This window comes from Gouania willdenowi, chromosome 14 (assembly GCF_900634775.1).
Source record: "Gouania willdenowi chromosome 14, fGouWil2.1, whole genome shotgun sequence".
NCBI lineage: Eukaryota > Metazoa > Chordata > Actinopteri > Blenniiformes > Gobiesocidae > Gouania > Gouania willdenowi.
This window is the reverse complement of record NC_041057.1, coordinates 5,329,508-5,357,313: the sequence shown is the minus strand read 5'-3', so window position 1 is coordinate 5,357,313 and position 27,806 is coordinate 5,329,508. Positions and strand designations below refer to the sequence as shown.

The following is a 27,806-nucleotide window of genomic DNA, read 5'->3' as shown; positions in this document are numbered from 1 at the left end:
AGTTAAAAATGATAATCATGCTACATTTTACCAGCAACTCACAAAATGACAACAAAAACTCACAAAATAAGAGAAAACTATAATGTTAATAAAAAAAAAACAGACAAACAACATCAAACAACAAATGACACCAAAAACACATTCACTACGAGGGAAAACTTAAACAAAACAACAACAAAGAAAATACATAAGATCACTACGAAATACACTAAAATACCAGAGAAACATACAAAACGACAAAAGAAACAACCAAACGACACAATAAACACTGAGATGGAATAATTCAAATAATACCAACAACACACAAAAACAACAAAAAAATACACACAAAATAATAGAAACATATACTGAATAATAAAAATAAAAAGACAAACAACAACAAAATACACAAAATGAAACCAAAAAACACACAAAATGATGATTAGAACATGAAATGAAAATACAAGGGTCAGTTTTGGTCTCACAGAAGGAGGGAGATGACCGTAAATTATAAAAACTATAGAAATAAATCTTTTCAGGAGCCACTAAATACTGTTTCATTCCACTTTCAAATGTGTGTTATCACTCATTAATTCTGTCATTATGCTCTATAGTTATTTTTTCACATATTCCGAGCAAATTCTTGAGCCAAAAAAGTTTGAATTGTAAAACATGATTATGGAAGTCACATGTGAAGGAATGTGTGTGTTAGTTTGAGTGCATTAGTTACTGTGCAGGTGTTTGTTTGCTAGTGTGTGTAACGCTAACCCGTGCACCCATGCGTCTTGTTTAATAGATGAGCACTGTATCACTGTGTTATTCTAAACCTGCAGCAGAAAGAAAGAAAGAAAGAGGGATGGAGGGAAAAAGAGAAAGGAAAAACACATGAATAATGAAGCCCAAATCAGTTTAGTGACCCGCCGTTTCTTCCTATACTCTCAGTCAGACCAAGTCACTACTATCAACCGGATTCTGAACCATCGGAGCGATAGGTTCGGGATTTAAAGAAATTTGGAGAATCGAGGAGTGTATTTTAGGAATCTAGAGTCACATTTTCTGCAGTGCAGACGTTGTTGGATTCAGGATCATCATGATACCATGGTGGCCAAACTGCTAGGGCTGGCTTTAGCGTATCTAACAACAACAACTCTGATCACGTTTACAGCAAATGGTAAGTCGTTTTTATCCCAATTTGAAACGCAACATAAAATACATACACAAATAAGTTGGTATTTGTGAATGTTGCCAACATGGATCTTAGTATTGAAACTAGGGATGTTTGATATTAGTTAGGTTGTTTTTTTTTGTTTTTACACTAAATTTCCTCTATCTATATATACTTAAACCCCCTCCACTAAACCTATTTTTAGGTCACATAACATAATATGTCCATCGAAATGACAGGTTAAGGCTACTTTTAATGCAACGCCACAATGGATGTTTTTCATGAATAAACAACAACTGTGCAAAATAAGAATATGTATTCTAAATTATGGAATATTCGTTTTTATGCGTCTGTTGTCTCAAACAATGGCACACATAATTTTTTCAATATTTGTGGAAAAACCAATACCAATGTAACTGATGTTACATTTTGTTGCTAATATCATCCGGTAATTCAATCCAATTCAACTTTATTTAAATAGCGCAAATTACAACAATAGTAATCTCACAATATTAAATTCTTAAGAAAAAAACGTAACAATTCCACATGAACATGCATCAGCTACAGTGGGGAGGAAAAACTTCCCTTTTAACGGGAATAAATCTCCAGCAGAACCAGGCTCAAAGGTGGCAGCCATCTGCCTCGACAGGTTGGGGTTAGTGGACAGAAAGAGGAGAACAGATCAGGATAGAGAGCTAGAACATCATAATATCGTCCATCTGTAATAAAAACTTCTCTTTTTTTTAAATGCAAAAACACATGAATCAAATTTCAAGCTAACCCAAACTGTTGATATTGTAAATAAAAGCGGAATAACCAACCTAATATCTGTGTTTTTTGACTGTGAGCTGATTGTGGTTATCTATCATGAGAAATTCTGTGTTGAAACTTGCTATGTAATAAATCCTGAAACTGAACACTGGCAGGAGACATGATACCACCATCTTCTTTTCCATCTCGGTTTCTCTCGGGCACATATTTTAATGCACGTCGTTGGTGTGTCCTCTCCCTCTCACAGGTGTGGAGATCAAACACAATGGGGAGGTGATCTACCGAGATGCCAGCGTGTTTGGGGTAGTGAGTAAAGCCGTGATTCTGGAATGTGGTTCCACTTTACCTGATATGTACATATGGAGCTTCACCAAACCTGGCACTGAAGCGATCAAAGCTGTGGTTTATGACTTGGGGAAAGGACCGAGGATACAGAAGTTGGCCCAGACGCTCGGAAAGCTGACCATCATCACAAGGAGCGCAGCGTTGAGTATAGAGAAGCTGCCGCTAGCCGCTCATGGCTTGTTCACTTGCCAGGCCTTCTACGATATTGAAGAGGAGCCCATCGTCTATTTTTACTACGTGCACCTCACTGTGCGAGGTAAGACTCCCTGCACTCATGAATACAGAACACTAGGGCTTGGATAGATATGAAGAATGGCTTCTAATGCAACCATGTCTTGCACACAGTCCCCGTCAGTAAGCCTTACCTGCTGATGAGCGATGTCTCCCCAGTGGAAGGATCTACAATGTGGATGCGCTGTAACCTGGATAATGGAACAGGGCCCGTCCAGTATAGGTGGCAACATGAGACGCGCAATGGCAACATCACCGCCTTTGCAAGGGGCAACAGCAGCACCATCAACGTGACCGATGTCAACCGCAACCACACCGGCTGGTACCGCTGTGTGGCCAGCAACGCAGTCAACAGCGAGACCTCCAACCGGCTCTGGCTAGACACTATCTGTGAGTCTTTGTTGAAAAAAACTTTAATTGGTCAATGATGGCATGTCAGGAACATTTCTTTCTTCCTTCTTCTACAGGCATCAAGGCCACTTGTTCTCCAAAAATGACATTGGTTTGGTTGACACAGATAGTGGCAAGGGGGACCACCCTAGACAATAGATATATACAATAAGGAAAGTGAAACTTTAAGCTCACAAGTTAGATCAGAAAACAAAGACATTGGTTAATTATATTTTTCTGTTCATATTGTAGAGATAGTTCAAGGATACCTTCACAGATCAAGATAGATGAAGTTTGTTCAAGGATACTTGTTCTGCTCATATCACTTTTACTACCTTCTTATCTGATTTTGTGTGTTTTCTGTCCACAGTCGGCCCAGATATTCCCCAAATAGATGTTACACCATTCAGCATAACTGAGAGGGGATACTCGGCCCTGGAAAGAGAAACCGTTTCCTTGCTGTGTCAAGCCCAGTCCAACCCGTCCAGTCAGTACGTGTGGTTTTACAACAACTCCCAAGTCTACACTGGGCCGCAGTACACCATCACCAAGGTCCTTCGCATGCACACTGGCGACTACGCCTGCCTGGCACAGAACACCTACCTCAACACACGTTCCAAGAAAACTATCAGCCTGACTGTCTACTGTGAGTTTGACTGTGCATCGTCACCTTCTGCCGAACCCTGTTCTCAGGACTCTGTGCTTCTCTGAAAATGACAGAGTGGAGATAATATTACTCAGACTTGACATTTTCAGCTTCAAAAAGAAACCCAATCGCTTTTTAATTCCATCTTAAAGCCCAAACCTCTCACTCTCAACCTCTTCTCTTGCTTTCAGTGTAAAACAGAAACCTTGTTTGCCTTTTCTATTCCACCTTGTGCTCTTGACTTCAAAACATACTGAGAATGCACTTTCCCCACACACATAGCCACACACTCATACAGCAGAGTTTGGAGGTGCTGCAGACCTGTTGGGACGTCGGGGGAGGTGATGGGACTCTCTGGCAGGTACCTCGCTGTGTTGTCACAGCCATGGCAAGCTTTAGTCTTCTACGAGGCTGCTGCTTGTCATTCAATCTATTGAATCATCTCTTTTCCTGAATTTTGTATCAAACACTCTTTAAAAAATGCCAGTGGCTTCTTTAGGGACAATGTTAGTGATTAGACCCACTTTTGTGCTTCAGGGTTGCATTTGCTGGAAATTTGCTCTTCGGTTGAAATTAGGTGCTTGTTAAGATCATTGAACAACAGACAAGATAAAGCATTTAAAGATGGTTAAAGCTTCATGGCAGAGTGAGCTTTCCAACAAGAAGTAGACATCAGAGGACGGTTCAGTTAAATTGTGGAGCTTATACCAGGCTTAGTTAAGACTAAGAGACCCAAAAGGAGCCAAGAAACAAATTAACCACATTCATAATGAAGGGCACTTTACTCTTGTAGCTCATTTTGAATCAGTGTGACCACTCCCCTTTAGTGGCTCATAGAACTCCCATTCACTAGATCACTAGCTTGTCACTTTGTGTTTTGTCACCCTAGACCCACCCGATGGCTCCCCTTCCTGTTCCTTGGAGCCAGCGTTGAACCACACCTCTCTGAGACTTCAATGTTCCTGGACGGGTGGATTCCCGTCTCCTACTCTCAATTGGGCCGGTGACTTTGTACGTGCAGTGCAAGAGGATGAGCCTGACTTCTTCCAGGAGGCTAATTCTCCAAGCAGCACGTCCCTTCTGCTGCCCTCTGGAGCCCTCACTTCAAACAACAGTTTGTTCACATGCAAAGGCTCCCATCGTGCACTACGAGAGCCAGCGAAGTGCCACATGCGCAGCTGTAAGAGAACAAATATCCAAACGCAGTAATGCCAGCTCGCTTTTGGTTTTCTAAACCTCTGAGGTGTTGCTTTTTCTAGACGTCCCGTCAGGAGAACCTGTTTGCTCTGCCTACGTGACCAACAACAAGCAGTATCTCATGCTGTCCTGCTCATGGGAAGGCGGGGCCCCGAAAGCCTTGGTGTGGTGGGAGGGTCCCGGTGGCCACGGCAAACAAGGAGAAGAAAACTCCAACATTCTGATCCTTGGTTACGGTACAGCTCGCAGTGGGAAACCTTACACCTGCCACGCCAAGCACCCTCTTCAACTCCAAATCAAAACCTGCAGGCTCACCCTGGGTGCGTGCGCAGTCCCAGCATGCAACGCGAATAAGATCTGATGGTCTGATGAGCTCATTCCTGCACTGTCTGTCACACACAGAGGCCCCAGTGTTGCTGACGCAGCGAAGAGTCGTGTCGGTGTATGAGGGAAGTGACGTGCAGCTTACCTGCAACCTGAGAGCCAACTACCTGCCAGTCAATGAAATCACCTGGTTTAACAATCATGGCGTGGGGGTGCAAGACACGTCCAAGTACACCCTGCTGAGGACATCCGGGTGGGCCAATCTGACAGTGAGAGACACTGAACAGAGTCGGGACAGCGGCGAGTACAGGTGCACCACCTCCAACGCCGTGGGGGGGACAGACGTCAACATCACGTTAGTGGTCAAAAGTGAGTTAAATTTATTCAAACCCATACGCGAGTTACAGGGGGAGCATTTGAATTCAACATTATCAGTTATGTTATAATCATTATTGTATATGTTCGAATCTAAAGACGGTCTATATATTTAATGAAAAATTTCCTTTTGGCCCCGCCCAGACACTCTTTACAGCATGTCACTTGCTGTAGATCAGAGATGTCATACTCTAATACGGAGTGATTTGATCTAAAGTGGGCCACAGGATGGATGGATGGATGGATGGATGGATGGATAGATAGATAGAAATAACTGTATTGATCTCATGGGAAGGCTCCCTCAGGGAAATTAGGTTTTCCAGCCACATTTAAAGACAAACTGCAAACAGGGTTGATATAAAATATGAATACAGAAAATATAGAGAATATAGAAAATTTACAGCAATAAATACAAAAGATGAAAAAATTCCCACATTTGTGTGCCCTCATTTGAACTTGTGATATAAACAATATGTAAAGCACCTACAATATCCCCCCCAAAAAATGACAGATGTCGGTGTTAGATATTGTCTTGAAAATTGTGTAATTTTGTCAGCAATTTCAGAGCAATTTTGTGGGGTTGTTTTTGGGAAATTGCAGGTTTTAGAAAACGGGAAGGTTTTCTTCCACAATTGTGATTAGATTGTGATTAAGAATGACTGCAATTGTGTAAATAAGGCCCAAGATATGCTGTAGAGTTTAAATGAATTTGTTAGTTTGAAAGGACTGAGATACTGTAGCTACATCAGAATCATTAAACACAGGACGTGATGTTAAACCGTCCTTTGTGCCAAAAGATGGAAGTCTCATGAGGTTTACCATTTGAAAGTGGTGTTGGAGCTGTGTCTCAGATGTAGAAAGGACGTAAATTTGGGACGCATCATTAGTAGTATACCATTGAATCAGGGGGTGTTTTGGCCTTTTAAACACTAGGCACCCTCATCAAAGGTGGGCAGCTACAGGGTGATCAAGCCTGAGCTCTCTCAAACGTCCTCCCTTTCCTTGATGGATTCTCAGCCCCTTGAGTGAGTTTATTGTTCCCAGCCACTGGTGCACACCTGTCCCATTCCAAATCACGTAAAAGCCTGGTTCTTACATTGACGCAGCCCACGGGACTATGCAAGGCAGGGGGCGTCCTCTTCCCTGAGTCAAGCCTAAAGCTGACCGCATACCTTGATATGGATATTTTGGTCATTTACACAACAATTATTGTTTACTTTGTGATTTTTCCTTCCTCCTGCTAGCCGACTTAGATTCTTTAATTGGCCAAATTTGGCGCCCAGACCTTGAGTTTGACGCATGTGCTGAAGATGCATTAGTTTTGAACCAACATGTGCACATTATAGGTGGTTAGAAGTATTTTTCAACCATAAAGTCTGAGACATTTTGAGCTGCACAACAAAAAATAGCCATAATCAGAATCAGAAATACTTTATTTATCCCAGGTGGAAATTGCTTGTGTTACAGAGATACAAGAAATATTACAAATAAAAAGAATAAACACAAAACAAAGAAAGAAAAAGAAAGAAAGAAAAATGTACATAATTAAGTAAAGATTAAATAAGTACACACATTACAGTATAAAATAAATAAGATAAATAATAATAATACAAAAATACAAATATACAAGTATAATACAGATATATATACAACAATCAATCAATCATTTCTGAAAGGTGGTTTTGCCCAACACTGCAACAACATGAGTTGTATGAGACGAAAGGTGTTTGATATTTTTGGTTTGAAGTCATGACCACACTCATTAGTAGTTGTCTTTTTGTCTTGTCTTTGTGCCAGGGTACCCCATGCCACCCAATGCCACCCTGCTCAGAGCAGCGTATAACAGCCGACAGCGCATGGAGGTGGACTTAGAGTGGCAAGTACAGAACGAGGAACAAGGAGGATGGACAGGTTTCCTCCTGGAGCAGCGATGGGTGTCTGAGAAACCGGGACGAAGGACGAGCAACGACTCCTCCAAGGAGGAGGGGAATAGCTGGAACGGGAGGACCAGCACTCCATCCTGGTCCCACATCTTCCTCCAGGATCCAGATGTTAGGATACACACGGTGGGACGGCTGACACCGACCGTAACCTACCAGTTCCGCATCAGGCCGGTGAACCACCGAACCATTGGACACCCGTCTGCAGCCAAGACTCCAGGTACGGGAGGTGAACAGAGGGATGGAAGTGGTTAATGTGCTGGGAAATCATTTTTCAAACTTTGTATGGTAACACTTTACTTGAAGTTTTATACATAAGGCTGACATTATGCTTCATTTGCTAAATTATGACAACTTTGGAGCTATGTTGGCATTTTTGGGGTTAGGTAGGGTTAAGGTTTGGGGATGGGTCGGAGGTGTAAAGAGTACTAATATATCCTACTCAAGTAGAATAAGTAGTATAAAATACTCAAGTACAAAGTCAAATTTAGCTCAGTTAGATAGTTACTTTCACCCCCACGTTTATTTTGGTAATAAATCTTGCCACGGTTCCCTTCATTTATTTTCTACAAAGTCTGTATAAAATAAAAAGTTTAAATTCTTTTTAAAATAAAATAACACCAATGAATTCAATCAAAATCATTAAAATAGCTACATTTATGAACTCTAAAATTGAGAAAATAACAGACATGTAATGCTGTTTTTGGTGCCGTGCATTACAGTACATGTAATCTGATTGGTCGGCCATGATGTGATGCATTTGATTGTTGTCTGATGGTTTCATTTTTTGTTAATTTCACAATGTCCGTTGATCATTTTAAAACAAAATATAATAATTTACTCAGTAATGGTCGGGTGTAGAAATGTAAAGAATGCCTTTTAAGTAAAATGACTGATTTAGAAGTACTCATACAAGCCACTCAATCACAGTAATCTGAGTATTTGTAATCCATTACTTTTGCCTCTGATTAGGGGATAGGGTAACGAACGAGCTTTCATGACACCTTATTAATGCTAACGACAGGTGTCGTGTCATAATAATGCCAGCCTTTATGTATAAAACTTCATGTAAAGTGTTACCCTTTGTTGACTCTTGTCCTGTCACTGCAATACAATATCCTAAAGAGAGTCTAACATTCATATTTTTCTTTGTATCCATATAGGTGAACGACTCACACACACACACACACACACACACACAATCACACGTGCACATATACACGACTCTTTTCCTCCATCTGCTCATCCTTCCCTTCCCTCTACTTGACCTTCTCTTAAACTTATAGGGAATCTTCTTGGAAACTGTGTGTAACCATTTTATACTGTAATAAGAGGTTTGCTTTATGGAACATGTGTCAAACTCAAGGCAAGGGGGCCAGATCCAGCTCTTTAGAACATCCAATTTGGCCTACAAGAGAAAGTAAAAATAACAGCGAAAAGTCCAAAAAGAATCCCTGTGTTAATCCTTTTCCCCATGCTTATAACTCATGTTTTATCAAAAATTGTTGAAATCAATCTTAATTTTACCCGAATCCTGCAATTTTGCTCAAATTATTTCCCAAATAACCCCCCCCCCCCATTATCCTCAAATAATACTACACATTCAACCCTTGGGGTCAATTTGACCCCAGGGATATTTTCCTCCAGAAAATAATTATCAGAAAATTATTGACCAAGTTTTTGTGTCAGGTACTTTGTTTATTAGTTGAATACATAAATAATCTCATTGATAATGGCCTGTTCTCTAGCGCCACCATCAGGCTAAACTCTTAAATTATAATTAATTTAGTTTTCATCCAAATCTTATCAAATTTACTGACAACATTATAGACCACAAGTGTATGAACCCTATTGGTTGTGGTGATGATATGACCTTTCCTGCAGCGCCACAAGTTTTACACAGCTGAAACAGCTAGGGGTCAAATTGACCCCAGATCTACACCAATGCATGCAATATGTGTTCAGCACAATAAAAGAAATACTGTCATAATTTTATGTTTAATCAATTGTACCACCGAATTAGGAAAAGTCATGAAATATGAGGTAAAAACCCCCAAAATCAACTATTATGTTTTGAATGATTAACATTAAATGGGGTCAAATTGACCCCAAGGATAATAGGAGGATTAAATAGTGGGACTGATGTCTGTCACTCTTTGCTTGGTAATGGTTGATACCTTCACATACTTTAAATATAAGTTACACATGGAAGTGCACCCTAGGGTAGTGTTTCTCAAATGTGGGTATGTGTACCCCAAGGGGTACTCAATGGCACTACAGCTGGTACTTGAGAGAGAGAACGAGAGAGTGGAAAATGAACAAATGAATTGTCAGTCTTGGTCCCACCCCAGGCGTGAGATGGCCGTAAGTAATAAAAACTATAGAAATCTATTCAGAAGCCACAAAATCAGTGTTTTTCAATGTTGGGGTCGGGACCCTATGTGGGGTCGCCTGAAAGTTCTGAAAAGTTAAAAAAGATTTTTGAATTTTTTTGAATTCTTCTTCTCTTTTTAAAAAAAATCAAAACATCATACGATCTTAAACAACTGTATTTCTATACTTTGACTTTGTAAAATATAAATTTATTTCAACTAAAATGCGTTGAAAAAACAATATCTGAGCTCAAAAACTAATTCTCGGAAAAAAATGTATTTGGGGTCGCCAGGAATTCTTTATTAAAATGGGGTCACAATACGAACAAAGTTGCGAACCACTGCATTAAATACTGTTTCTTTCTACTTATTTACTAAATGATATTCCTTTAAATGTGCATTATCACTCCATATTTTTCTAAGCAAAATGTAGTCAGAAATAAGAAAAAGGGGGTACTTGAGCCAAAATTGTTTGAGAGCCACTGCCCTGGGGCACTTTATTGTTAAAACTGGTCTGTATTTGGCCCCCTGAACTAAAATGAGTTTGATGGAATTGTTGGTCATATCAGATTAGGAAGGACTTGTGGTTTTCAACCCATGTGCTCTGGTTGCACATGTTGAGAACCACTGGTGTTCCTTCGTATGTCTGTGAGCTGTCAGAGATGTTCTGCTTTGCAACGTGTAGCTGTGTGTGTGTGTGTTTCAGCTGAACCTCGCTACAATATGTATCCTGCTGTGATTGGATCAGCCATAGGCGGGATGCTGTTTGCAGCAATTCTCACCGTGCTGCTGCTCATCTTCATCATTCGCAACAGGAACAACAACCCCAGTGAGTAGAACCAAGAACGTCTCAACTTTAATGGAAAAAAATCAAATTATGTGATGAATTTGGGGCGATAATGATCTGTTTCTGTGCGCAGGGCTCCATGATATGCTGTTTGGTTTGTAAGTATAAGGTTAAAGTTAAACATTTATAGTTTTTGAAGGTGGTCAAAACTAATCTAGAAATATGTTTACAGGCAACACAGCCAGTCGAGAGAAAACATCAACTTTCCAGAGGATGAAGTGGTTGCTGATTCAGAGGAAATTGACACATCACCCAGTCCAGGCAAGAAGAAACATATTGTTATATCAAACATTGGCAACAGACGGCCCAGGGGCCACATGTGGCCCTCGGTAGGATTTCGTGCAGCCCGCAAAACAAAATTGTAGAAAAATACACCAAAAACACAAAGAATTATTCTAAAAACACACAAAACGACTACAAAAATACACACCGACAGAAAAACATTAGAAAAACAAAACAAACAAACATCATAAACACACAAAATAACAGCATAAAATTCACAAAATAAAAAAAAATACTTAAATTAAAAATGTACAAGACCCCAAAAATACAAAAAACAAAATTACAGAAATATTTTCAAAACAACTCCAAAACCACACAAAACAACAAAAATACACAAAATGACTCCAAAAATGGACCAAGTAAGAAAATAATTCACAAACTGACTCATGAAACACAAAATGACAACAATAACACACAATGAGAAAGAAATATACAAAATGACAGAAAAAAAACAAACAACAAAAATACACAAAATGACTCCAAAAACACACCAAGTTGGAGAAGAATTTACAAATAAACTCAAAAACACATAAAATGACAACAAAAATACACATAATCACTCAAAACAAAAAAAGACAACACTACTACAGAAAAATGTATATGACTCAAAAAACACAAACTAACACGTACACACAATGAGAAAAAAAAGTACAAAATAACAAAGACACAAAATGACTTAAAAAAAAGAAAAAACACAAAACACAAAATGACTCCAAAAACACACCAAGTTGGAGAAGAATTTACAAAATGACAACACACACATTTAGAAAAACAATTTACAATATGACTCAAAAAACAAAACAAAAACAGATCATTAGAAGAAAATATACAAAACAATAACCTTTGGTTCTTTCCTGTATTAATACTGATTGGTCATTAATCTAAACGCTGACATAAATATTGATAAATTGGCCCCTTCATCAGTAACATTTCTTTTTTGCGGCCACGCTGTGACAAAAGCTGCTCATCTCTGGTCTTAAAGTATTTCTATTCCTTCTGTTGATCTTTCTTAGGTCCGACCATTTTACCACGAGCAGCTTCTCCCCTCACCCCAACACCCAGGGGTGCCTCCCCTACACCCGGCAGCCAAGCTCCGCCCCCTGGAGACGGCGACGAACCAGTCAGCGTCACCATCACCGTTAAAGCTACAGGTTCATAATCATCCTTAAGACATGATCTTATCTACATTCTGTTTTTAAGGAGACGATATAACGTTTGCACCTCCTATGACAGTTCTATTGATCAGTTTGGAACTTAATAAATCCATCAATGTACATGTAATACTTCATTTATTATTCAATAACTCCCATTGGTTCCCTTTGTGAAATAAAGCCTATGCATAATAAAAGGAAAATGTGTTTCTTTTATTTATATTTTTTAAAACTATGACACTTTTTTGTCTGATATATGTAAACATTAAGAACCCACATGAACTGTAAAATGAAAACAATGCAGCACATTTTACTCCAAAAATGTGTTTTATTTTGTCAAGCATAGTAATAAGAACAGGGAAAAACAGACTATAACAGATTATTCACTCGCACCTCTCGATCTTTTCTCACACCAAAAAGAAAAACAAGGAAAAACATATCAACGTGCACACACAAGACAACTAAATATATACAGCTCGTCTCTACAGCAGCGTTAGCTGCTCAGTTGATGGGGTGTAAAACCTTCTGGGTGCTGACGATGTCCCCGAGTTTCTGTTTTATCTTCACAAAGAGACGCTTGAACTCCAAACCATCCCCCTGGAAACACGAATAATAAATATAAAACATTTAATATTAAATTATTTAATAGATTGATGGTAAGAACAAAGACTGTTGGGTCATTTTATGTTATTTTAACAAATATTCTGGACATCCCACACACTTCAGTCTGAAAAATTCTGAAATTCTTACCAATCGTTCTGTGATTATTCAATAAATACACTGTAAAATAAACTTTCAGTTTGATCAGATGAATACTTTTTGAGATATGGCCAATTTAATGAGGGAGGTACTGTAAGTGCTGATTTTGGCTCATCCTTATTTTTCTTCCATTTTTATCTTCCAATATCTCAGGAACTACATCACATAGGAAACTGAAATTTGGTATAGTAATACAGCTCCGCCTACTCTCTCATCTGCTATACATCCTATCTGGTGGACATGTTAGCTCCTCAAAATAGGGAAAATGTTTGTCGGGATCTGGGTCTGGAACATGTTTGGGTCTTCGGTAAACAACTTTACATATACCTCAGCTCCCTGTAATTTGATCAGCTTAGACCTATGTACATGGACTGTTCACATCACTAATGATTAATCACATATATGCATTAATTCTTGGGTGACAGTCTCTTGAAACATAAAAAAAAAAAAAAAATTTTTTTTTTTTTTTTTTTACTCTTTTTATTGGCCCATAACTGCATGTGGGATTGTAAAAAGCATATAATCTCCGTTTTAATCTATAGTATAAAGATTACGCTTTCTTGGGATATAAAACTGTTTTTCTTTGTGCAAATTTTAATTTTGGAAGCAGAGTTATTCACCACTCGCTGATATTGAAAATCCTTTACAGGAGGCCATTGTAGCTTGCCTCTGTGTCTTATAATCACAGATTAGAATAGAATAGAGTTTATTGCCATATGTACAAGTTAAAAAAAAAACAGATATAATGGAATTCTTGTGCATGTCCAAGAGTCAGATTACAAAAAAAAACAACAAATCAGCCAAGACAGCATATGTAATGGTGCAAAAACAAGGAAAGAACAGAAGTATACTATCCCAAAAGATGAATAAATAATTTATTGTTTTTCCACTATGAACATACAAAAAATATAAAAACCATTGCATCAGAACAACATTTATTTTTTGAAAACATAATATTAAATATGAACACATTTCTCATTTTCTAGAAAAAGTTTTTCTGAATTTTTTGAGACAGAAGTGGGTGGGGAAATGTATTGAAATGACCCTATTGTTCAATTTCTTTAGGGCTTATTTAGAAAAATAAATAAATAAATAAATACAACTCACCTTAGACAGTCTGAAGTCCATCATAACTCTCTGACTCATCTCCAGCAAATGGACTTTAAAGCTGAGTTTATTGTTGCGTTTGTCCAAAGTGCTCAGCGTCACCTAATAGCAAGAGAAATCAATGGAGCGTAAGTTTCTAATCATCAACAGGAGCCTGGAGCTAATATTGGTGAGGGTTGGAAATACAATATATTTTTGAGAGCAATTTCTTTTTTCAAAAATCTGTGCAAATTTCCCTTAATATATTAAACAAATTTCCCCCAAAATCAGGGAGATTTAAGTGAAGATCCTGTAGGGACTGATTGACTCACATACTTTGTCATTTACATTGTACATCATTTATACGTGGAAGTGCAAACCAAGGCACATTAATGTTGAAATTACTCATTTTCTCGTCTAAAATCTGCGGCCCACTTAAGATAAACTGCTCCGTAATTGGCCCCTGAACTAAATGAGTTTGACACCTCTGCCTGGGAGTCCATCTTCTACCACAGTCACACACGTACTTGTTTGGGGCTCGTGAGTTTGAAGCTAAGTGCCAGCTCGCCACAGGCGTCTTTCATGGCAGTCAGAGACGTTTCCGTATCCACAGACGTGAAGAAACGAGTCATCCTCCGCACCAAGCGCTGCCACTGACACTGAGGACCAAAACACAACAAGTCCAAGCGTCAATGTTTTATATCTGTCATTATACAGTAGGGATGTAATGATTAATCCTAAGGCAGTAAAAAAATCGATCCATAGGTATCACGGTTCACATCGATTCTCTGAAAATTGAATCGCAGTACTTTTTTTAAACAGCAGAGGGCGCTATATATTTATCCTTCTCTTGTCCAAATGCTGAGGCAGCGGGCGGAATCTGCTACTACTTTGTTTCTGGCCGCCTTCTACTCTTAAACGATTCCTTAACCCTTTAGCACCGAAAGAATATCTGTAATATTATGTGAATATCTGTAAAAGTCATGTTTTTCTATTAGCTCTGTCTGCTAGCATAGCATCTCTTCTTCACTGCATGAATATATGCATGGCAACCGACCACTGGGTTACCAGCGCCCTCTGCTGGTCCAAAAAAATATCTGCCGTAAATACAGTCCAATTGTTAAGGCACAAAATACATTTTCAGTTGCACTTTTAAAAAGAAAAAGAACTATTATGTAGTTTTGCATTGTTTACTATAGAACCAGAATTTAAATTAATAGGCTTCTTCATTTGTATTATTCCTTTATTTCATTCAAGATTTATTTTTAGTTAAATTGCATTGTTTTGAATAGTTTATCAAGGGATTCTTTTGACAATGAAAAATAAAAGGAAAATAATACAGTATTTTCTATTTTTTTTCCCAAAAAAATAAAGGAATATTTTTCAGTCATCATTTGTCTACAGTCCCATTTTGAATCGAATCGTATCGGGAGTTGAGTGAATCGTTACATCCCTATCATACAGTCATGGACCAAAATGTTGGCACCCCTGGAATTTTCCCAGAAATAGTTGCAATTACAAATGTTTTTGATGTATTTTCTAGAAAAATTCCAGAGGTTCCAAAACTTTGGTCCATGACTGTGTCTGACCTGTGCCTTACCTGACTGGCCCCTGGCGTTCCCAGTAATTGACTCCCCAGTAACATGTGCTCAGGCTTGGTTGGCTGTGAGAAGCTGACTTGTCCTTCAGCGTGACCAGTTAGAAACAAGACTTCCAGACCTCCCACGGCCACGTCGGGCTGAGAGCTGGAAAACTGCATTCTTTCATCACTGCCAAGAAGAAACCATTCAATGATTTACACCAGGGTGGGGCTCAATTATAATTGTACAATGTATAACTAATCACAATTACGCCATAATTATCATTGTAATTTTATCTTTTGCTGTCAAAATTGTAATTGAGTTTAAATAATTGACTTTGTAATTTCCATGAAAATTCTATAAAAATTGTCAATTTGTAATTTAACACAAAACTGAAGAAACAATGTTACAGTTCTATGTACAGTTCTACACATATATAGTTAATAATTATCAACATGCATTTCATATCAAGCTTTCCCACTTTTTACCATTTTGAAAAAAATTTAATTGACACAAAAAAAAGGCTCAGATGCCAACACCAAAAATATTAAAACCTATATCTTCATTGATTAGGAAGCCTAATAAGGTAACCAATAGAAATTAGACCATAAATATTTGTTTTTAGTGTATTTTACAGCTGTTTTAGGACCTGTTATCATAAGAGATGCTAAATGAAAGCTAACACAAGAGAAAGGTTAACTTTTATTATGTTATTTATTATTTCAGGCTCAGTAATTGTGATTAATTATAAGTGAACTTCAGTAATTGAGAATGTAACTGGAATTGACTTTCTGAGAGTAAAAAAAATATTGTTATGTAATTGTAATTGGAATAAATGCTGGTCACTGTAATCATAATTGAGTTGTAATTGAACATGGATAATTGAAGACGTAATTGTAACTTATATATGTAATTGACCCCCACCCTGGTTTACGCTGAAACAGGCGTCACATGAAGCTACATTTAAAGAAAATGTAGAAAAGGCCACAGAACGGACCTGTTGCTAATAGATTTGAGCCTCCCATCGGATCGCAGGAGTTTAGACCCTGCAGAGCTCAGCGTCTTCACACCTGCAAAGAGGGATAAACACACGTGCACGTCAGCCTTTGAGCGTGCACGGCTGCTCCACGTCTGTCACGCAGCCGTGCGCGCTCACCGTGCGTGAACCAGCGATCCTTCTGTATGTCTGTGATTGTGGGTCTCGCATCTGGATCTGCCAGCAGCAGTTTGGACAACAAACCTGCAGGGGGAGGTGGAAAAAGAAGGAGTCACGGGTAAGGATGGAGGTCAAGGAGGAAAAATCAAGTCAGATGTCGTTTAAAGCTCACTAAGAGGCAGGGTCTGGATCTTCTTCCAGGGAGGGAGGTAGGTTTTCTTCTGAAGCCAGTCTGAATACTCCTGACACGTCTCAGTCGGCTGGTCCCACGGCAACTCTGACAAAAACACACACACGCACAAGATAGTTGCACACATCTGCAGCAACAAGAGAGAGAGAGACTCGGGCTCGGTTCAAAATGGCACACAAACACACTACAAACTCAATGAGTATATACTGTCTACTACAGCGACGTCCAATTTGGGGCCCTCAGATGACTAGTTTTGACCCTTTGCTCATGTCTGAAATTGTTATTTTTTGATGTTTTTTAAATATATAAATTAATGCAATACAGTACAGTAATTTAAAAAAAAATCTCATAATTTTATATCAGGAAACAATAAAGACTACAACTTTAAGAAACTACTTTAAGTATTTATTTTTCACAGTGATGTTATTGGTATATTTAATTTCATGCACTGAGGCCCTACACCGCGATACAATTTTGGCCCTTCACTCAAAATAATTTGGGCACCCCTGGTCTACTGTATACTATAAGTATGATTAGGATGATGAGCTTTCCCATTGAAGTATAATTCCAAGTTTCCCAAGATGCATTTGGAACCTACAACGACAAAAACCTTAAGCTCACTGAGGCTAAATATTTCTGTTGATTCTCCACCTTTGAAAGTTCTGAAAACATTTAAAATGAGAAAATGTAGTATAAAGTATAATATCAACATTAACATCTAACCCAATGTAAAACCCATTTCATTCCAACATTTCAGAGATTTTCAGAGACCTGCCATTGTGACAAAACTTCTGGTTAATTTCAAAACAAGAGCCCCATTTACAAAAGCGTTAAAAAAACAACTAATGAAGACAAGAAGAGATGCTTTTATTTTGAAAAGGGGATGTTTGATTTTTCGCTTGAAGCCAGTCACAGGACCGTTTTACATTCCACTCACAATGCATCATGGGATGGTTGAGTATGACTAGTGTGCCCACCGTTATACTTAAAAATGTCCTGATATAGTGTACGTACATCAGGGTATGTGAAATCAAACTTAGTGTGAGTGGTACGTTAGTATGACTTTTCAAACACAGCCCAGGAGATTTATCTTTTACAGGAAGTTCCCGCAGTCTTTAGGAAACTGATTATCCTGGACAGAACATGGTTCTTTGATCAAAAATGATTTATTCTAAGTGTGTGTGAGGGGTTTGGAATGCTTTGTGTTGAAAAGGTTCGCTAACTATCTCACTCTTATCAGATTAAAACACAACAGCAGGTCGTTTGTGTCAAATAAACACATGAAACTAAAACCATCATATGGCAGGTTGTACCTTTTCTTGCTTTTATTGCTTCGCCCTCCAACTTTTAATAAAAGTGTGGCTGCTGCCCTCTGGTGGACATTCAATAGCTATGGTCATTCTGTTTTTAATATTTAAACTTGCATTGATTATTAGCAAAAAGAGACATTACGAGTTGAAATCTGATGTTGTAGAGCAGTATCAGGAGATGTGTCACGCGTATTAGGGCCACATTAAAATAAAAAGAAATCTGAGCACTACGAGATTAAAGTTGTAATATTTCGAGAATAATGTTGTAATTTTGTGAGAATAAAATGGTAATTTTATTAAAGACGTTGTTCTCGAAATATGACTTTATTCTAATAAAATAAAGAAGTAATTTTATGTGATTAAAGTCGTTATATTTCTAGAATAAAGTCGTCATTTTGTTATATTTTACACATGGTAATTTTATGAAGATACTAATTTATTCTCGTACAATTATGACTTTATTCTTGAAATAGGACAACTTTCTCAAAATGTTATGACTTTATTGCCAAAATATTACGACATTATTGCCAAAATATCATGACTTTACACTCAAAATATTACAACTTCATTCATGAAATATTACAACTTTATTTTTGAAATATTACGACTTAATTCTTGAAATATTACAGCTTTATTCTTGAAATATTATTACTTTAATCTCGTAGTGCCCAATTTTTTTTAATTTTAATACGTTAATTCTTTCAACCAACACAAAAACATTTTTTTTTAATGAAGAGTGTGACGCGTAGAATCGCTGCTCCGTTTCAGTGCTAAAAAACAACTGAATTCCACTATTTCTCTTTACCATTAGCCTAACGCCCTAAATATTCTGGGATGGACGATGATGTATTTTATTGTGCGAGTTTTCACAAACGCCTGCTCTCACCTCCAGCCAGCATGGCAGCGAGGACGATGCCACACGCCCAGATATCAGCCGGTTGAGCTCTGTACTCTGATTGGCTGAGAAGCTCTGGGGCCACATATGGAAGCGTCCCACAGAGGCGACTCAGTCGACGCTCTCGCCCTTTGAAACGAAACATGGTGGCGAGGCCGAAGTCGGTGAGCTTGAGGTTATCTAAAAAAACAAGATAGAATTTAGAAAGAAAAACATATTAGAATGTTCCAGTAAACTCAGGTCTGACCTCACCGTTATCATCCAGCAGAATATTCTCTGGTTTTATGTCTCTGTGTGTGATACCGAGACCGTGGAGGTATTCCTGTAAGAAAAATAAAACAGGATTATGATTGAAATCACTGAACCTTACGCACTTTAACAGCGACAGATGTTTGACTCACCACAGCCGCCATCAGCTGCGTGAAAAACCTGTGTGCGTCTCTCTCTGCCATCCCAACATCTGGCTCTTTAAATAAAAATTAAAAAAAAACAAACACAAAAAACAAAGGCTAAAGTCAGGTTAGAATAAACTTAACAGTCAAGGGACAAAATTATACAATTAGTTTAGGTGGATTCACCAAAATGGTTCGATCCACTAATAGGGATAATTAAAAGTATGATAAGGATGTCCTGATCCATTGTTTGATTATATCGGACTTCATCTAAAATCTACATTGTAGAAAAAAAAAGGAAAAAAAGAAAAAAAAAATGCAAACCTCAAAATTTTCTCAAAAAATCTTAAAAAAAACAAAAACAAAATCTAAAAAAAAAAGACTCAAAATCCATAAAAAACAAAAAAATTGTAAAAATATTTTTAAAAAGAAAATAAATAACAAAATTACAATATATATATATATATATATATATATATATAAATAAAAAAACTAAATGACAAAAAACCTGAAAAATATTGAAAAAAAATATTAAAATTTAAAAATCTAAAAAAAAAAAACCAAAAAAACTCACAAAATAAAAACTCACAAACTCCATAAGATAATACTAAAAATTGTAAAAAAAAACAAAAACAAAAAAACAAAATAAACTATAAAATAAATAAAATGTGTAAAAAAACCAAAATGACAAAATAACTTGTCTATAAGTCTATAAAAACAAAACAATCCAACAAAAGCATTTTTGTTTTTCTTTGTTTGTGTAGAAGTTAAACTAGTGCTTATTGTGTACTTTTAAAGTATAATTGTTTTTATTGGATTTATTGGTGTTATTTTTTAGGGTCTTTTATTTAGTTTTTATTTATTTCATTCAATTGTAGAATATTCTTTATGTTTAGACTAAAGCTCATGTAACCCATTGGTTAATAATAAATGGGTCAGTTTCTCTCATACCTACTGTTTGCTGACTACTGTTCTGTGTACAAAATAAGTCAAAATAAATCATGTAAGATTCGTGCAGATATTGCATCAGATTTATATCGGTATCGGCCAATATAAAAGGCTGTAATACTGGTATCGTATATGTTGTAACATTGTGGCTGAGATAAAGTGAAAGGCATTGAAACCAATCTAAAGGAGACTAAAGATGCAGCAGGTTTATGCGTTACCGATTCGGTCAAACAGTTCTCCTCCAGTGCAGTACTCCAGGAACAGATAAACCGTCGGCCCTTCTTTCCGATGGCCAAAGAATCGGACGATGTTGGGGTGGTTTAGGATCTAAAAGAGCAGAAAATATCAATAGAGATAATACAGTACGGTAATACACAGTCAGTGTTACTGACAACCTTTACTCTCAAAGGAACCATTTTGCTTAATCCCACCTTGATTAAAGTCCTTCCGGTGACAAATAAAAAAATGACCTTCTCAAGTAAGTAAGTAAGTGATATTTATTTATATAGCACCTTTTACAGACAGGAGTCACAAAGTGCTTCACAATACATACAGTGCATACAATACAATACAAATTACAGTTACAGTCACAAAAATATGATGGACATAAAACAACCCTTTATCACTGGAATTTTAAAATGCTTTCTGAAACAAATGGGTTTTCAGTTGGCTCTTAAAAGCATCAACGGAATCAAGCAAACGCAAGGAAACCGGAAGATCGTTCCAGAGCGTTGGCGCGACCGCCTGGAAGGCGCGATCTCCTCTGGACTTGTAACGGGTACGGGGGACCATGAGCAGGTTCTGATCCTGGGACCTCAATGAGGACAACACAGTGTATAAAATGCTATACAGTTAAAATTATACCGAATCTGGTTTGATTTGATTTAGTTATTTATTTTGATCGTGTACATAACTTAAAAACAGTATAAAACAAAATAAAATAACTTGACATCAAAAAATAACAACAAAACAGTATTGTGCATCTTCAAATTCTTACACATCTCAGCTTACATGAACGAAATGTTGTATTAAAGAAGAAGTTTTCTCTGGAGTTAACGTATTTGAAGGGCTACAAAAAGTTACTTGAATTTGATAACACACGATCATGTCGGTGGAGTCGACACATGCTGCTGAATGCTAATTTCTTGCCACACATGAAGCACGTTGGCAGTTAATTAAATCCGTCCCCACACAATGAAAATCTCTATTTTATTCAAGAATATTATTTTAGGTGATGTAGTTATCTTACCAGTTTTTTAAAACTTAAGGTTAGCCACATGTGCAAAGAACGTTGATTGTCTGTAGATTTTGCAGGAGGTAAAGTATTTGGAGTCAATGCCATTATTCATTAATACCCTCTATAAAAAAAATAACTCTTTATTTCATTATTTTTTTTCCAAGCTGTAGGGAGCCATTGCAAAAGGGTCAAAAAGCCACATAAGGCTCCAGAGCCTTAGAACAATTTATGTGTAACACATCTGATACTAAGAGAACATTTTACATTGATATATTGATTATGTTTGTTGAAAAACACATGAGAAGAGGACCTTGGAAAAAAAATAAAAAATTTGCAAATTAAATCTCAATCGCCATATTGAGGAAAAATTTCTTTAAAAATCGCGAATTAGATTATTTTCCAAAATTATTCATCCCTTGCTAGCGTTAGGAAAACCTTACATTATTAGCAGCATCGTGAGCAACTCACCTTGTGAACACAAACCTCCTTCTTTACATTGTCTGCACATTCTTTGGTCTGCGAGGTGTCAATCACTTTCACAGCGACCGCCTCCTCCGTCTGTCTGTTAACCAGCAGTTGGACTCTGACAAACACCAGAGGGAAAAAAAACCACTGACCAGGCAAGAAAATGAGAAGATTGGGGACATTATGATGACTGACAGACAGAGTGGGAATCAGCATTTTCTTTCCTCCAACACAAATACCGTAGGCCTATTTGTTTTTGTAGAATGTCACACTGATGACATGAGGTGGTTTTAATTTTAGACCGGTATTAATTTTCAATCTCCTTGCGTCCTTGTCTTTGCAAGAAAACAAGTTTGTTTTTTGTTTTTTATCAATAAGAACATATTTTCAAAGTGTAAAAAAAAAAAAAAAAAAAGAGGACATTTTCACATAGTTTAAACTGGCAAATAATGTGCATGACAAATCGTGAATGTGGTTTAATTTGCAAAAATAAGCATGAAACATGGTGAAAATAGGTTAAAAGTGACAATAATGGGCCAACATATGCAACAATAGGTGGGAAAAGTGGTGTAAGGGGTTTAAAGTGCTGAAAATGTCTTGAAAGTGGAACAAATGTGCAGAAAGAGCTTTGAAATTTGAAGGAGAAGTGGCAGAAATTGGAGTAATGTAGCAAAAATGCATTAAAAGGAGGAAAAATATGCCATGAAAAAGTGATGAAAATAGGTTAAAATATGGCAAGTTTGGTGTAGTTGCAGAAAAAGGGTAAAAAATGAGCAAAAATGGGCTCAAATTGTTCCGAAAATCATCCAACGAATCCTTCCCAGTATCTCGCAACCCCAAAATGTTGAGAACCCCTGCTCTAAAGGGCCAAATCTGGCCCCCAGACCTTGAGTTCACATGGGTATAAACTAATGAACAACAGACTAAAGACTAGTTGCAGGAAAATAAACAAAAAATGGGCTCAAATTGTTCAGAAAATATTCTTAGTTTCTTGAAGGCATCTGGTGACCCCCTCTCAGTGGCTTGCAACCCCAAATGGGGTTCTGACCCCTGATGCTGGTTATTTTCTCAGTTTTAGAGTTCATAAATGTTGCTATACTTAGAGCCTGAGAATTGATTGATTTTGTAATTAAATTCATTAGGTTTATTTGAAAAGGAATTGTACATTTTGACAAACTTGGAAAATAAATTAATTTCCAATTTTCCAAGATTTGGTCTCTTCCTTTTTAGGTTTACACTCGAGATGTTTACTGTACGCAAGGGAACACTATTGAAATGAGCTACTTTTTACTTGTACTTGAGTATTTTATATATGCATGATAGATAGATAGAAAGATTATTTTATTGTCATTCAACATAGAAAGTGTTTATCTGTACGGTTATTTAGCCACAAGAAAAACAGTCGAGTAAACAACGAGAATACAAGAATAAAAAGAATAAAAACCAGGACAGAGAAGGATGCCGATAAATATATCAGTGCAAAATGTATGTGCAACAGTTCTTAATAGGTAGATAGAATAAATAATGTTAAGGTCTGTTTATGACTTACTTGTACTTAAGTACAATTTCAATCAAGTATCAGTACTTCTACTTGAGTAGAATATATGAGTATTTTTACACCTCTGATGGTGGGAAAGGCAAAAAGTGATTTAAAAAAAAAAAAAACAATATTAATAATTCTTACTCTCCATAAGCTCCTTCTCCTAAAGTCTGGACCAGGTCCCAGTCCTGGACAAAAGGCACCGCCATGCTGAGGACAGAAAAACAGCCTGAGGTCGACTGACACACTCCAAATACACACTTACTATGAGAGCAGAGCTCTGCCTGTCACTATGCGTGCATTAAACTTAACTATCATACATTTCACGGTGGTGACAAACGTCATCATGACGCTCATTTCGCTTCATGCTTGGACAAAAAAGAAAAAAAAAACACGCTTCAACAAACAGTCTCACCTGCACCGCGTTTAGCCTTCAGCAGCTTTTTCCACTTGTAGCAAATGTGATCCTCTAATGTATTTCAGGAGTCAAAAAGTCTCCTTGCATTTCTTTGTCATAAATTTGGCGCGTTCTGGGTCTTAGTAGGACGTGCCCACTTTTGTTGTCATTTCCGGTTTCGGTTCTTCCTATCACGTTTCTGTACTAGAGTTTAGATCGGGCACAAAAAATCCATCCTGAGACCGACCCATTAACTTAAGTTGTAGGCCCGAGCCCGAAGCAAACCCGACGTAAATTATTTTGTTGAACGTATTGCTCATAGACATTATAATACGCCGCATCGAATGCTGCCGCCCACTCGAGCGGTGTGTCTACAGGGCGGCCATCTTGGACCGGTGTCAATCGCTCCTTCAGTGCATTACATCTATAGAGGAATGATGTGTTCACACAATTAAAGTTGGCATAAATCGCTCAATTCTCAAGCATTTTCCACGGGGTTTGATTGTAAAAAACGTCAGACATGATAGATAGATAGATAGATAGATAGATAGATAGATAGATAGACAGACATTGCATTTGACAATAATTATTATTGTATAATTGTACTACTACTGTATTATTGTTATTTCTATTCTTATAATTATATTCTCATTACTGTGTTATATTTTTATTAATAATATTTAATATTATAGTTACTGGTATTCTCATTGTATTATTATCATTGTTATTGCTATTGCTATATTATTATTATTATTATTATTATTATATTCTATATTACCTTATTATAATTGTTATTATTATTAATATTACATCTTGTTTATTATTCATATTATAGTTTTTACTATTGGTACTGGATTCTTATAAATTATTATTATTATTATTATAACAATTATTAATATTACTATAATAATAATAATAATGCATCAGTTTTATATAGCGCTTTATCATAGACACTCAAAGTCGCTTTACAGAATTAAGGCATTATTCTTTCACTCCACACTTAGTGGTGGTAAACTACTATTGTAGCCACAGCTGCCCTGGGGCAGACTGACGGAAGCGAGGCTGCCATAGTGCGCCATCGGCCCCTCCGACCACCACCAACACTCACTCACACACTACATTCATGTAGGTGAAGTGCCTTGCCCAAGGGCACAATGACAGATACCAGTGGGTGACTGCCACCCCACTATCACTATTACTATTATATCATCATCATCATTAATTATTGTAGCAAAAGAACTGAAATGTGCAAGGACGTACGTGTGGAGCTTAAGTGTTCAGTGGTAAAACCAGCATTTTAAATATATTAAAGCACCTTGTATCAGAGCTACATGTGTGACGTTTTGAACTCAGGTCGGGCTCGTGCCAAGAATCTAAACTCCAATACGTTCAAAAGAAAATTACGAAGTCATACAGTTCGCAGGTGTCGTAAATGCAGCAACTCAAGTCCAAGAAGCCTGAAATCCCCACTTTCCTGAACGAAGCTACTGGATGTGGGCGGGGCTGAATGTTAGACCGGATGTTGAGGGCCAGATGTTGGACCTTCCCTCGTGCTGCAGCTGTCACTAGTTGATTCTCCCCCGTTTCTGGCCTCCTTTTTCATCTACAAATATGAACTGAATATGCCACCAAATACAGTTCACCAACCAAAACGACAAGAGAAAATGCACACAATAGGTTAATGAATATATAAGAGATTAAATAAAATACAAACATTGTACAAGGGTTTAAAAAAAACAAACAACAATTTGTGTGACGTGTTCGTGTGTCTGTGTAAACAGTAACTGAATAAACATGTCTTTTGGGGAAATGATGAAACAAGCTTTGTGTACTTTACCTTGGTATCAAATTTCAACCTTGATGGTGGACCCATAACCCTTTCCCAAAAAAAGCAAAGTTCTAACTGTGCTAAAATGAATTAGAGTAGTGCAGAAGATCCATGAATGAATGGTTCAGTAAGAGGCTTTAATTTACCCTTGAATATTTTCCTCATACCCTTAAATCAGGGATATCAAACTTTAGTTCGAGGGCCAAATACTGTGCAGTTTATTCTCAGGTGGGCCACAGATTTTGGCAGTGGCTATCTGTACGGTTGCCATAGCAATTAACCCATAGACATATAAAAGCTAGATGTCTCATCCGTGTGGTCGGCCAATTGAGCCTCACATTCGCACTGGCGGCCATCTTGTCACAGTCAGTTCGCTCACCCGTAATAGAGGGTTTTCGGGGTGCATCATCAACCCGGAAGTCGCCATTTTGGAGATTAGTAGCAGGATTACAAACAGCACACAAACGAGCAAATCCCAAATTTCGAGAGGAAATGGTGAACTATTGTCTTGTTTTTGGCTGTACTAATTATGAAAAACACTTGGAGTTTTATAGACTGCCAAAAGTTATAGCAAATCAGGGAGAACAATGTCTGCATTTTATAGTCAGTAGTTCTACATCAGGAGAGCATTGACATAAGACTAGCTCACCAGTTGTTGTCGGTGTATATGCAAACACCGCTGCTCTCATCTCCCGTCTTGCATTTAAATCCAGCTTCAGGTAGTCCAGTTTGTTCTCCAGACAGCAGACATTAGAACACAGGATGGAAGGAAGCGGCGTTCTCTGAGGATTAGCTTTTTAGCTGTGTTGCTAGCCCCGCTCCTGCTTCTGATCACATCGCTTCACTGTGAAATTATTAGAACTGACTGAATTATCTGCCGATTTACAGTATATTTGTTGCTAACGCGAGCCTCTACAGCCGTAGTCAACCTACAAACTTTTATAAGATTTAAGGTCTTCTTCTGTGTATGGACTTGGTGAAAACCATGTCACGATATAAGGATACGTAATAGATGAAAGACTCTCCGGGTCATCATTGATCCAAGATGAGGAAGCCGACTCGTATGGATCTGCATCATCAATAAACCATATTTTTTCCAAATATCGTGCCCTTGCCTGCGGACCACGTCCTTCCCTGTATGCCTTTGCATCTATAATGCATTTTGAGGAGCTTTTCTGTGATTTATCTATTGCAGAGTACACCTCTGTGAGCCTCCAACATGTAGTGTCAACATCCGCTTACCTCAAACATGGCCGGGTTACTGACCAGAAAGTGACATCGGTGAAAACCCTTTATATTGTGTAGTAGTTGTGCATGTACTTTTGAAATCACAATATAATGGAAGGAAAAATACAGACTTAGATGTAGCCATATTTTAACCAATTTTCATCACTTTTTCTTACCATATTTTAACTCCTTTTAATGCATTTTGCTACATTACTCCCATTTCTGCCACTTCTCCATCAAATTTCTGCATTTTTTTTCCCACTTTCGAGACATTTCCAGCACTTAGTTAAAAACCCTTTCCACCACTTTTCCTACTTAATGTTACACTTGTTGAGCCATTATTGTCACTTTTAATTTCTTTTCACAATATTTCATGCTTATTTTTGCCAATATAACCACACTCACGGTTTGTCATGCCCACGATTTGGCAGTCTCAAATAATTGTTCCTACTTTTTTCTGCCACTTTTAAGCCAGTATTGACACTTTGAACCCTTTTTACCTCTTTTTCTGTCCGATTTTGACCACTCTATTTTGCAACTTTTAACCAATTTCTGTTTAAATTTTAAAGTAAAATCTAATTTGACCAGTGTGTGTGTGTGCGTGTGTGTGTGTAATTATTAACTGAATAAACATGTGTTTTTGGGAAATGATGAGACTTTGGGTTTTGTACTTTGCCTTAGTTTCAATGACATTCTGCAACATGTGACCGCGTGTGTCCACATGCTGGAAACTATAAAGCCTTGTCCTACATAAAGAGAGGACACAGATTTCTGAGACTTA

General features: G+C 37.5%; 2 protein-coding genes across 3 annotated transcripts; one reads left to right on the top strand and one right to left on the bottom strand.

The window, feature by feature from the left end:
* Window positions 1-935: 935 nt before the first annotated feature.
* Window positions 936-12,166, top strand: vsig10l2 (V-set and immunoglobulin domain containing 10 like 2). 2 transcript variants are annotated; one of them, XM_028467122.1, is made up of 12 exons: window positions 936-1,150; window positions 2,163-2,516; window positions 2,606-2,881; window positions 3,252-3,527; window positions 4,417-4,707; window positions 4,787-5,044; window positions 5,127-5,417; window positions 7,221-7,583; window positions 10,442-10,564; window positions 10,656-10,680; window positions 10,755-10,843; window positions 11,878-12,166. In XM_028467122.1, exons 1-12 carry the CDS (start codon window positions 1,078-1,080, stop codon window positions 12,021-12,023), a joined length of 2,565 nt encoding a protein of 854 aa, XP_028322923.1. In that variant the 5' UTR covers window positions 936-1,077; the 3' UTR covers window positions 12,024-12,166. The 2 variants fall into 2 exon arrangements, with proteins under 2 accessions (XP_028322923.1, XP_028322924.1); XM_028467123.1 differs by lacking the exons at window positions 10,442-10,564; window positions 10,656-10,680; window positions 10,755-10,843; window positions 11,878-12,166 and adding an exon at window positions 8,527-9,001.
* Window positions 12,167-12,323: 157 nt separating this feature from the next.
* chek1 (checkpoint kinase 1) lies at window positions 12,324-24,244 on the bottom strand. Its single transcript, XM_028466774.1, has 14 exons — window positions 23,989-24,244; window positions 23,718-23,783; window positions 22,037-22,151; window positions 20,550-20,658; window positions 19,393-19,457; window positions 19,244-19,313; window positions 18,983-19,171; window positions 16,769-16,873; window positions 16,597-16,680; window positions 16,438-16,510; window positions 15,461-15,629; window positions 14,388-14,519; window positions 13,882-13,983; window positions 12,324-12,612 (listed from the first exon to the last, which is right to left on the bottom strand). Exons 2-14 carry the CDS (start codon window positions 23,780-23,782, stop codon window positions 12,517-12,519), a joined length of 1,374 nt encoding a protein of 457 aa, XP_028322575.1. The 5' UTR covers window position 23,783; window positions 23,989-24,244; the 3' UTR covers window positions 12,324-12,516.
* Between the last annotated feature and the right edge of the window lie 3,562 nt (window positions 24,245-27,806).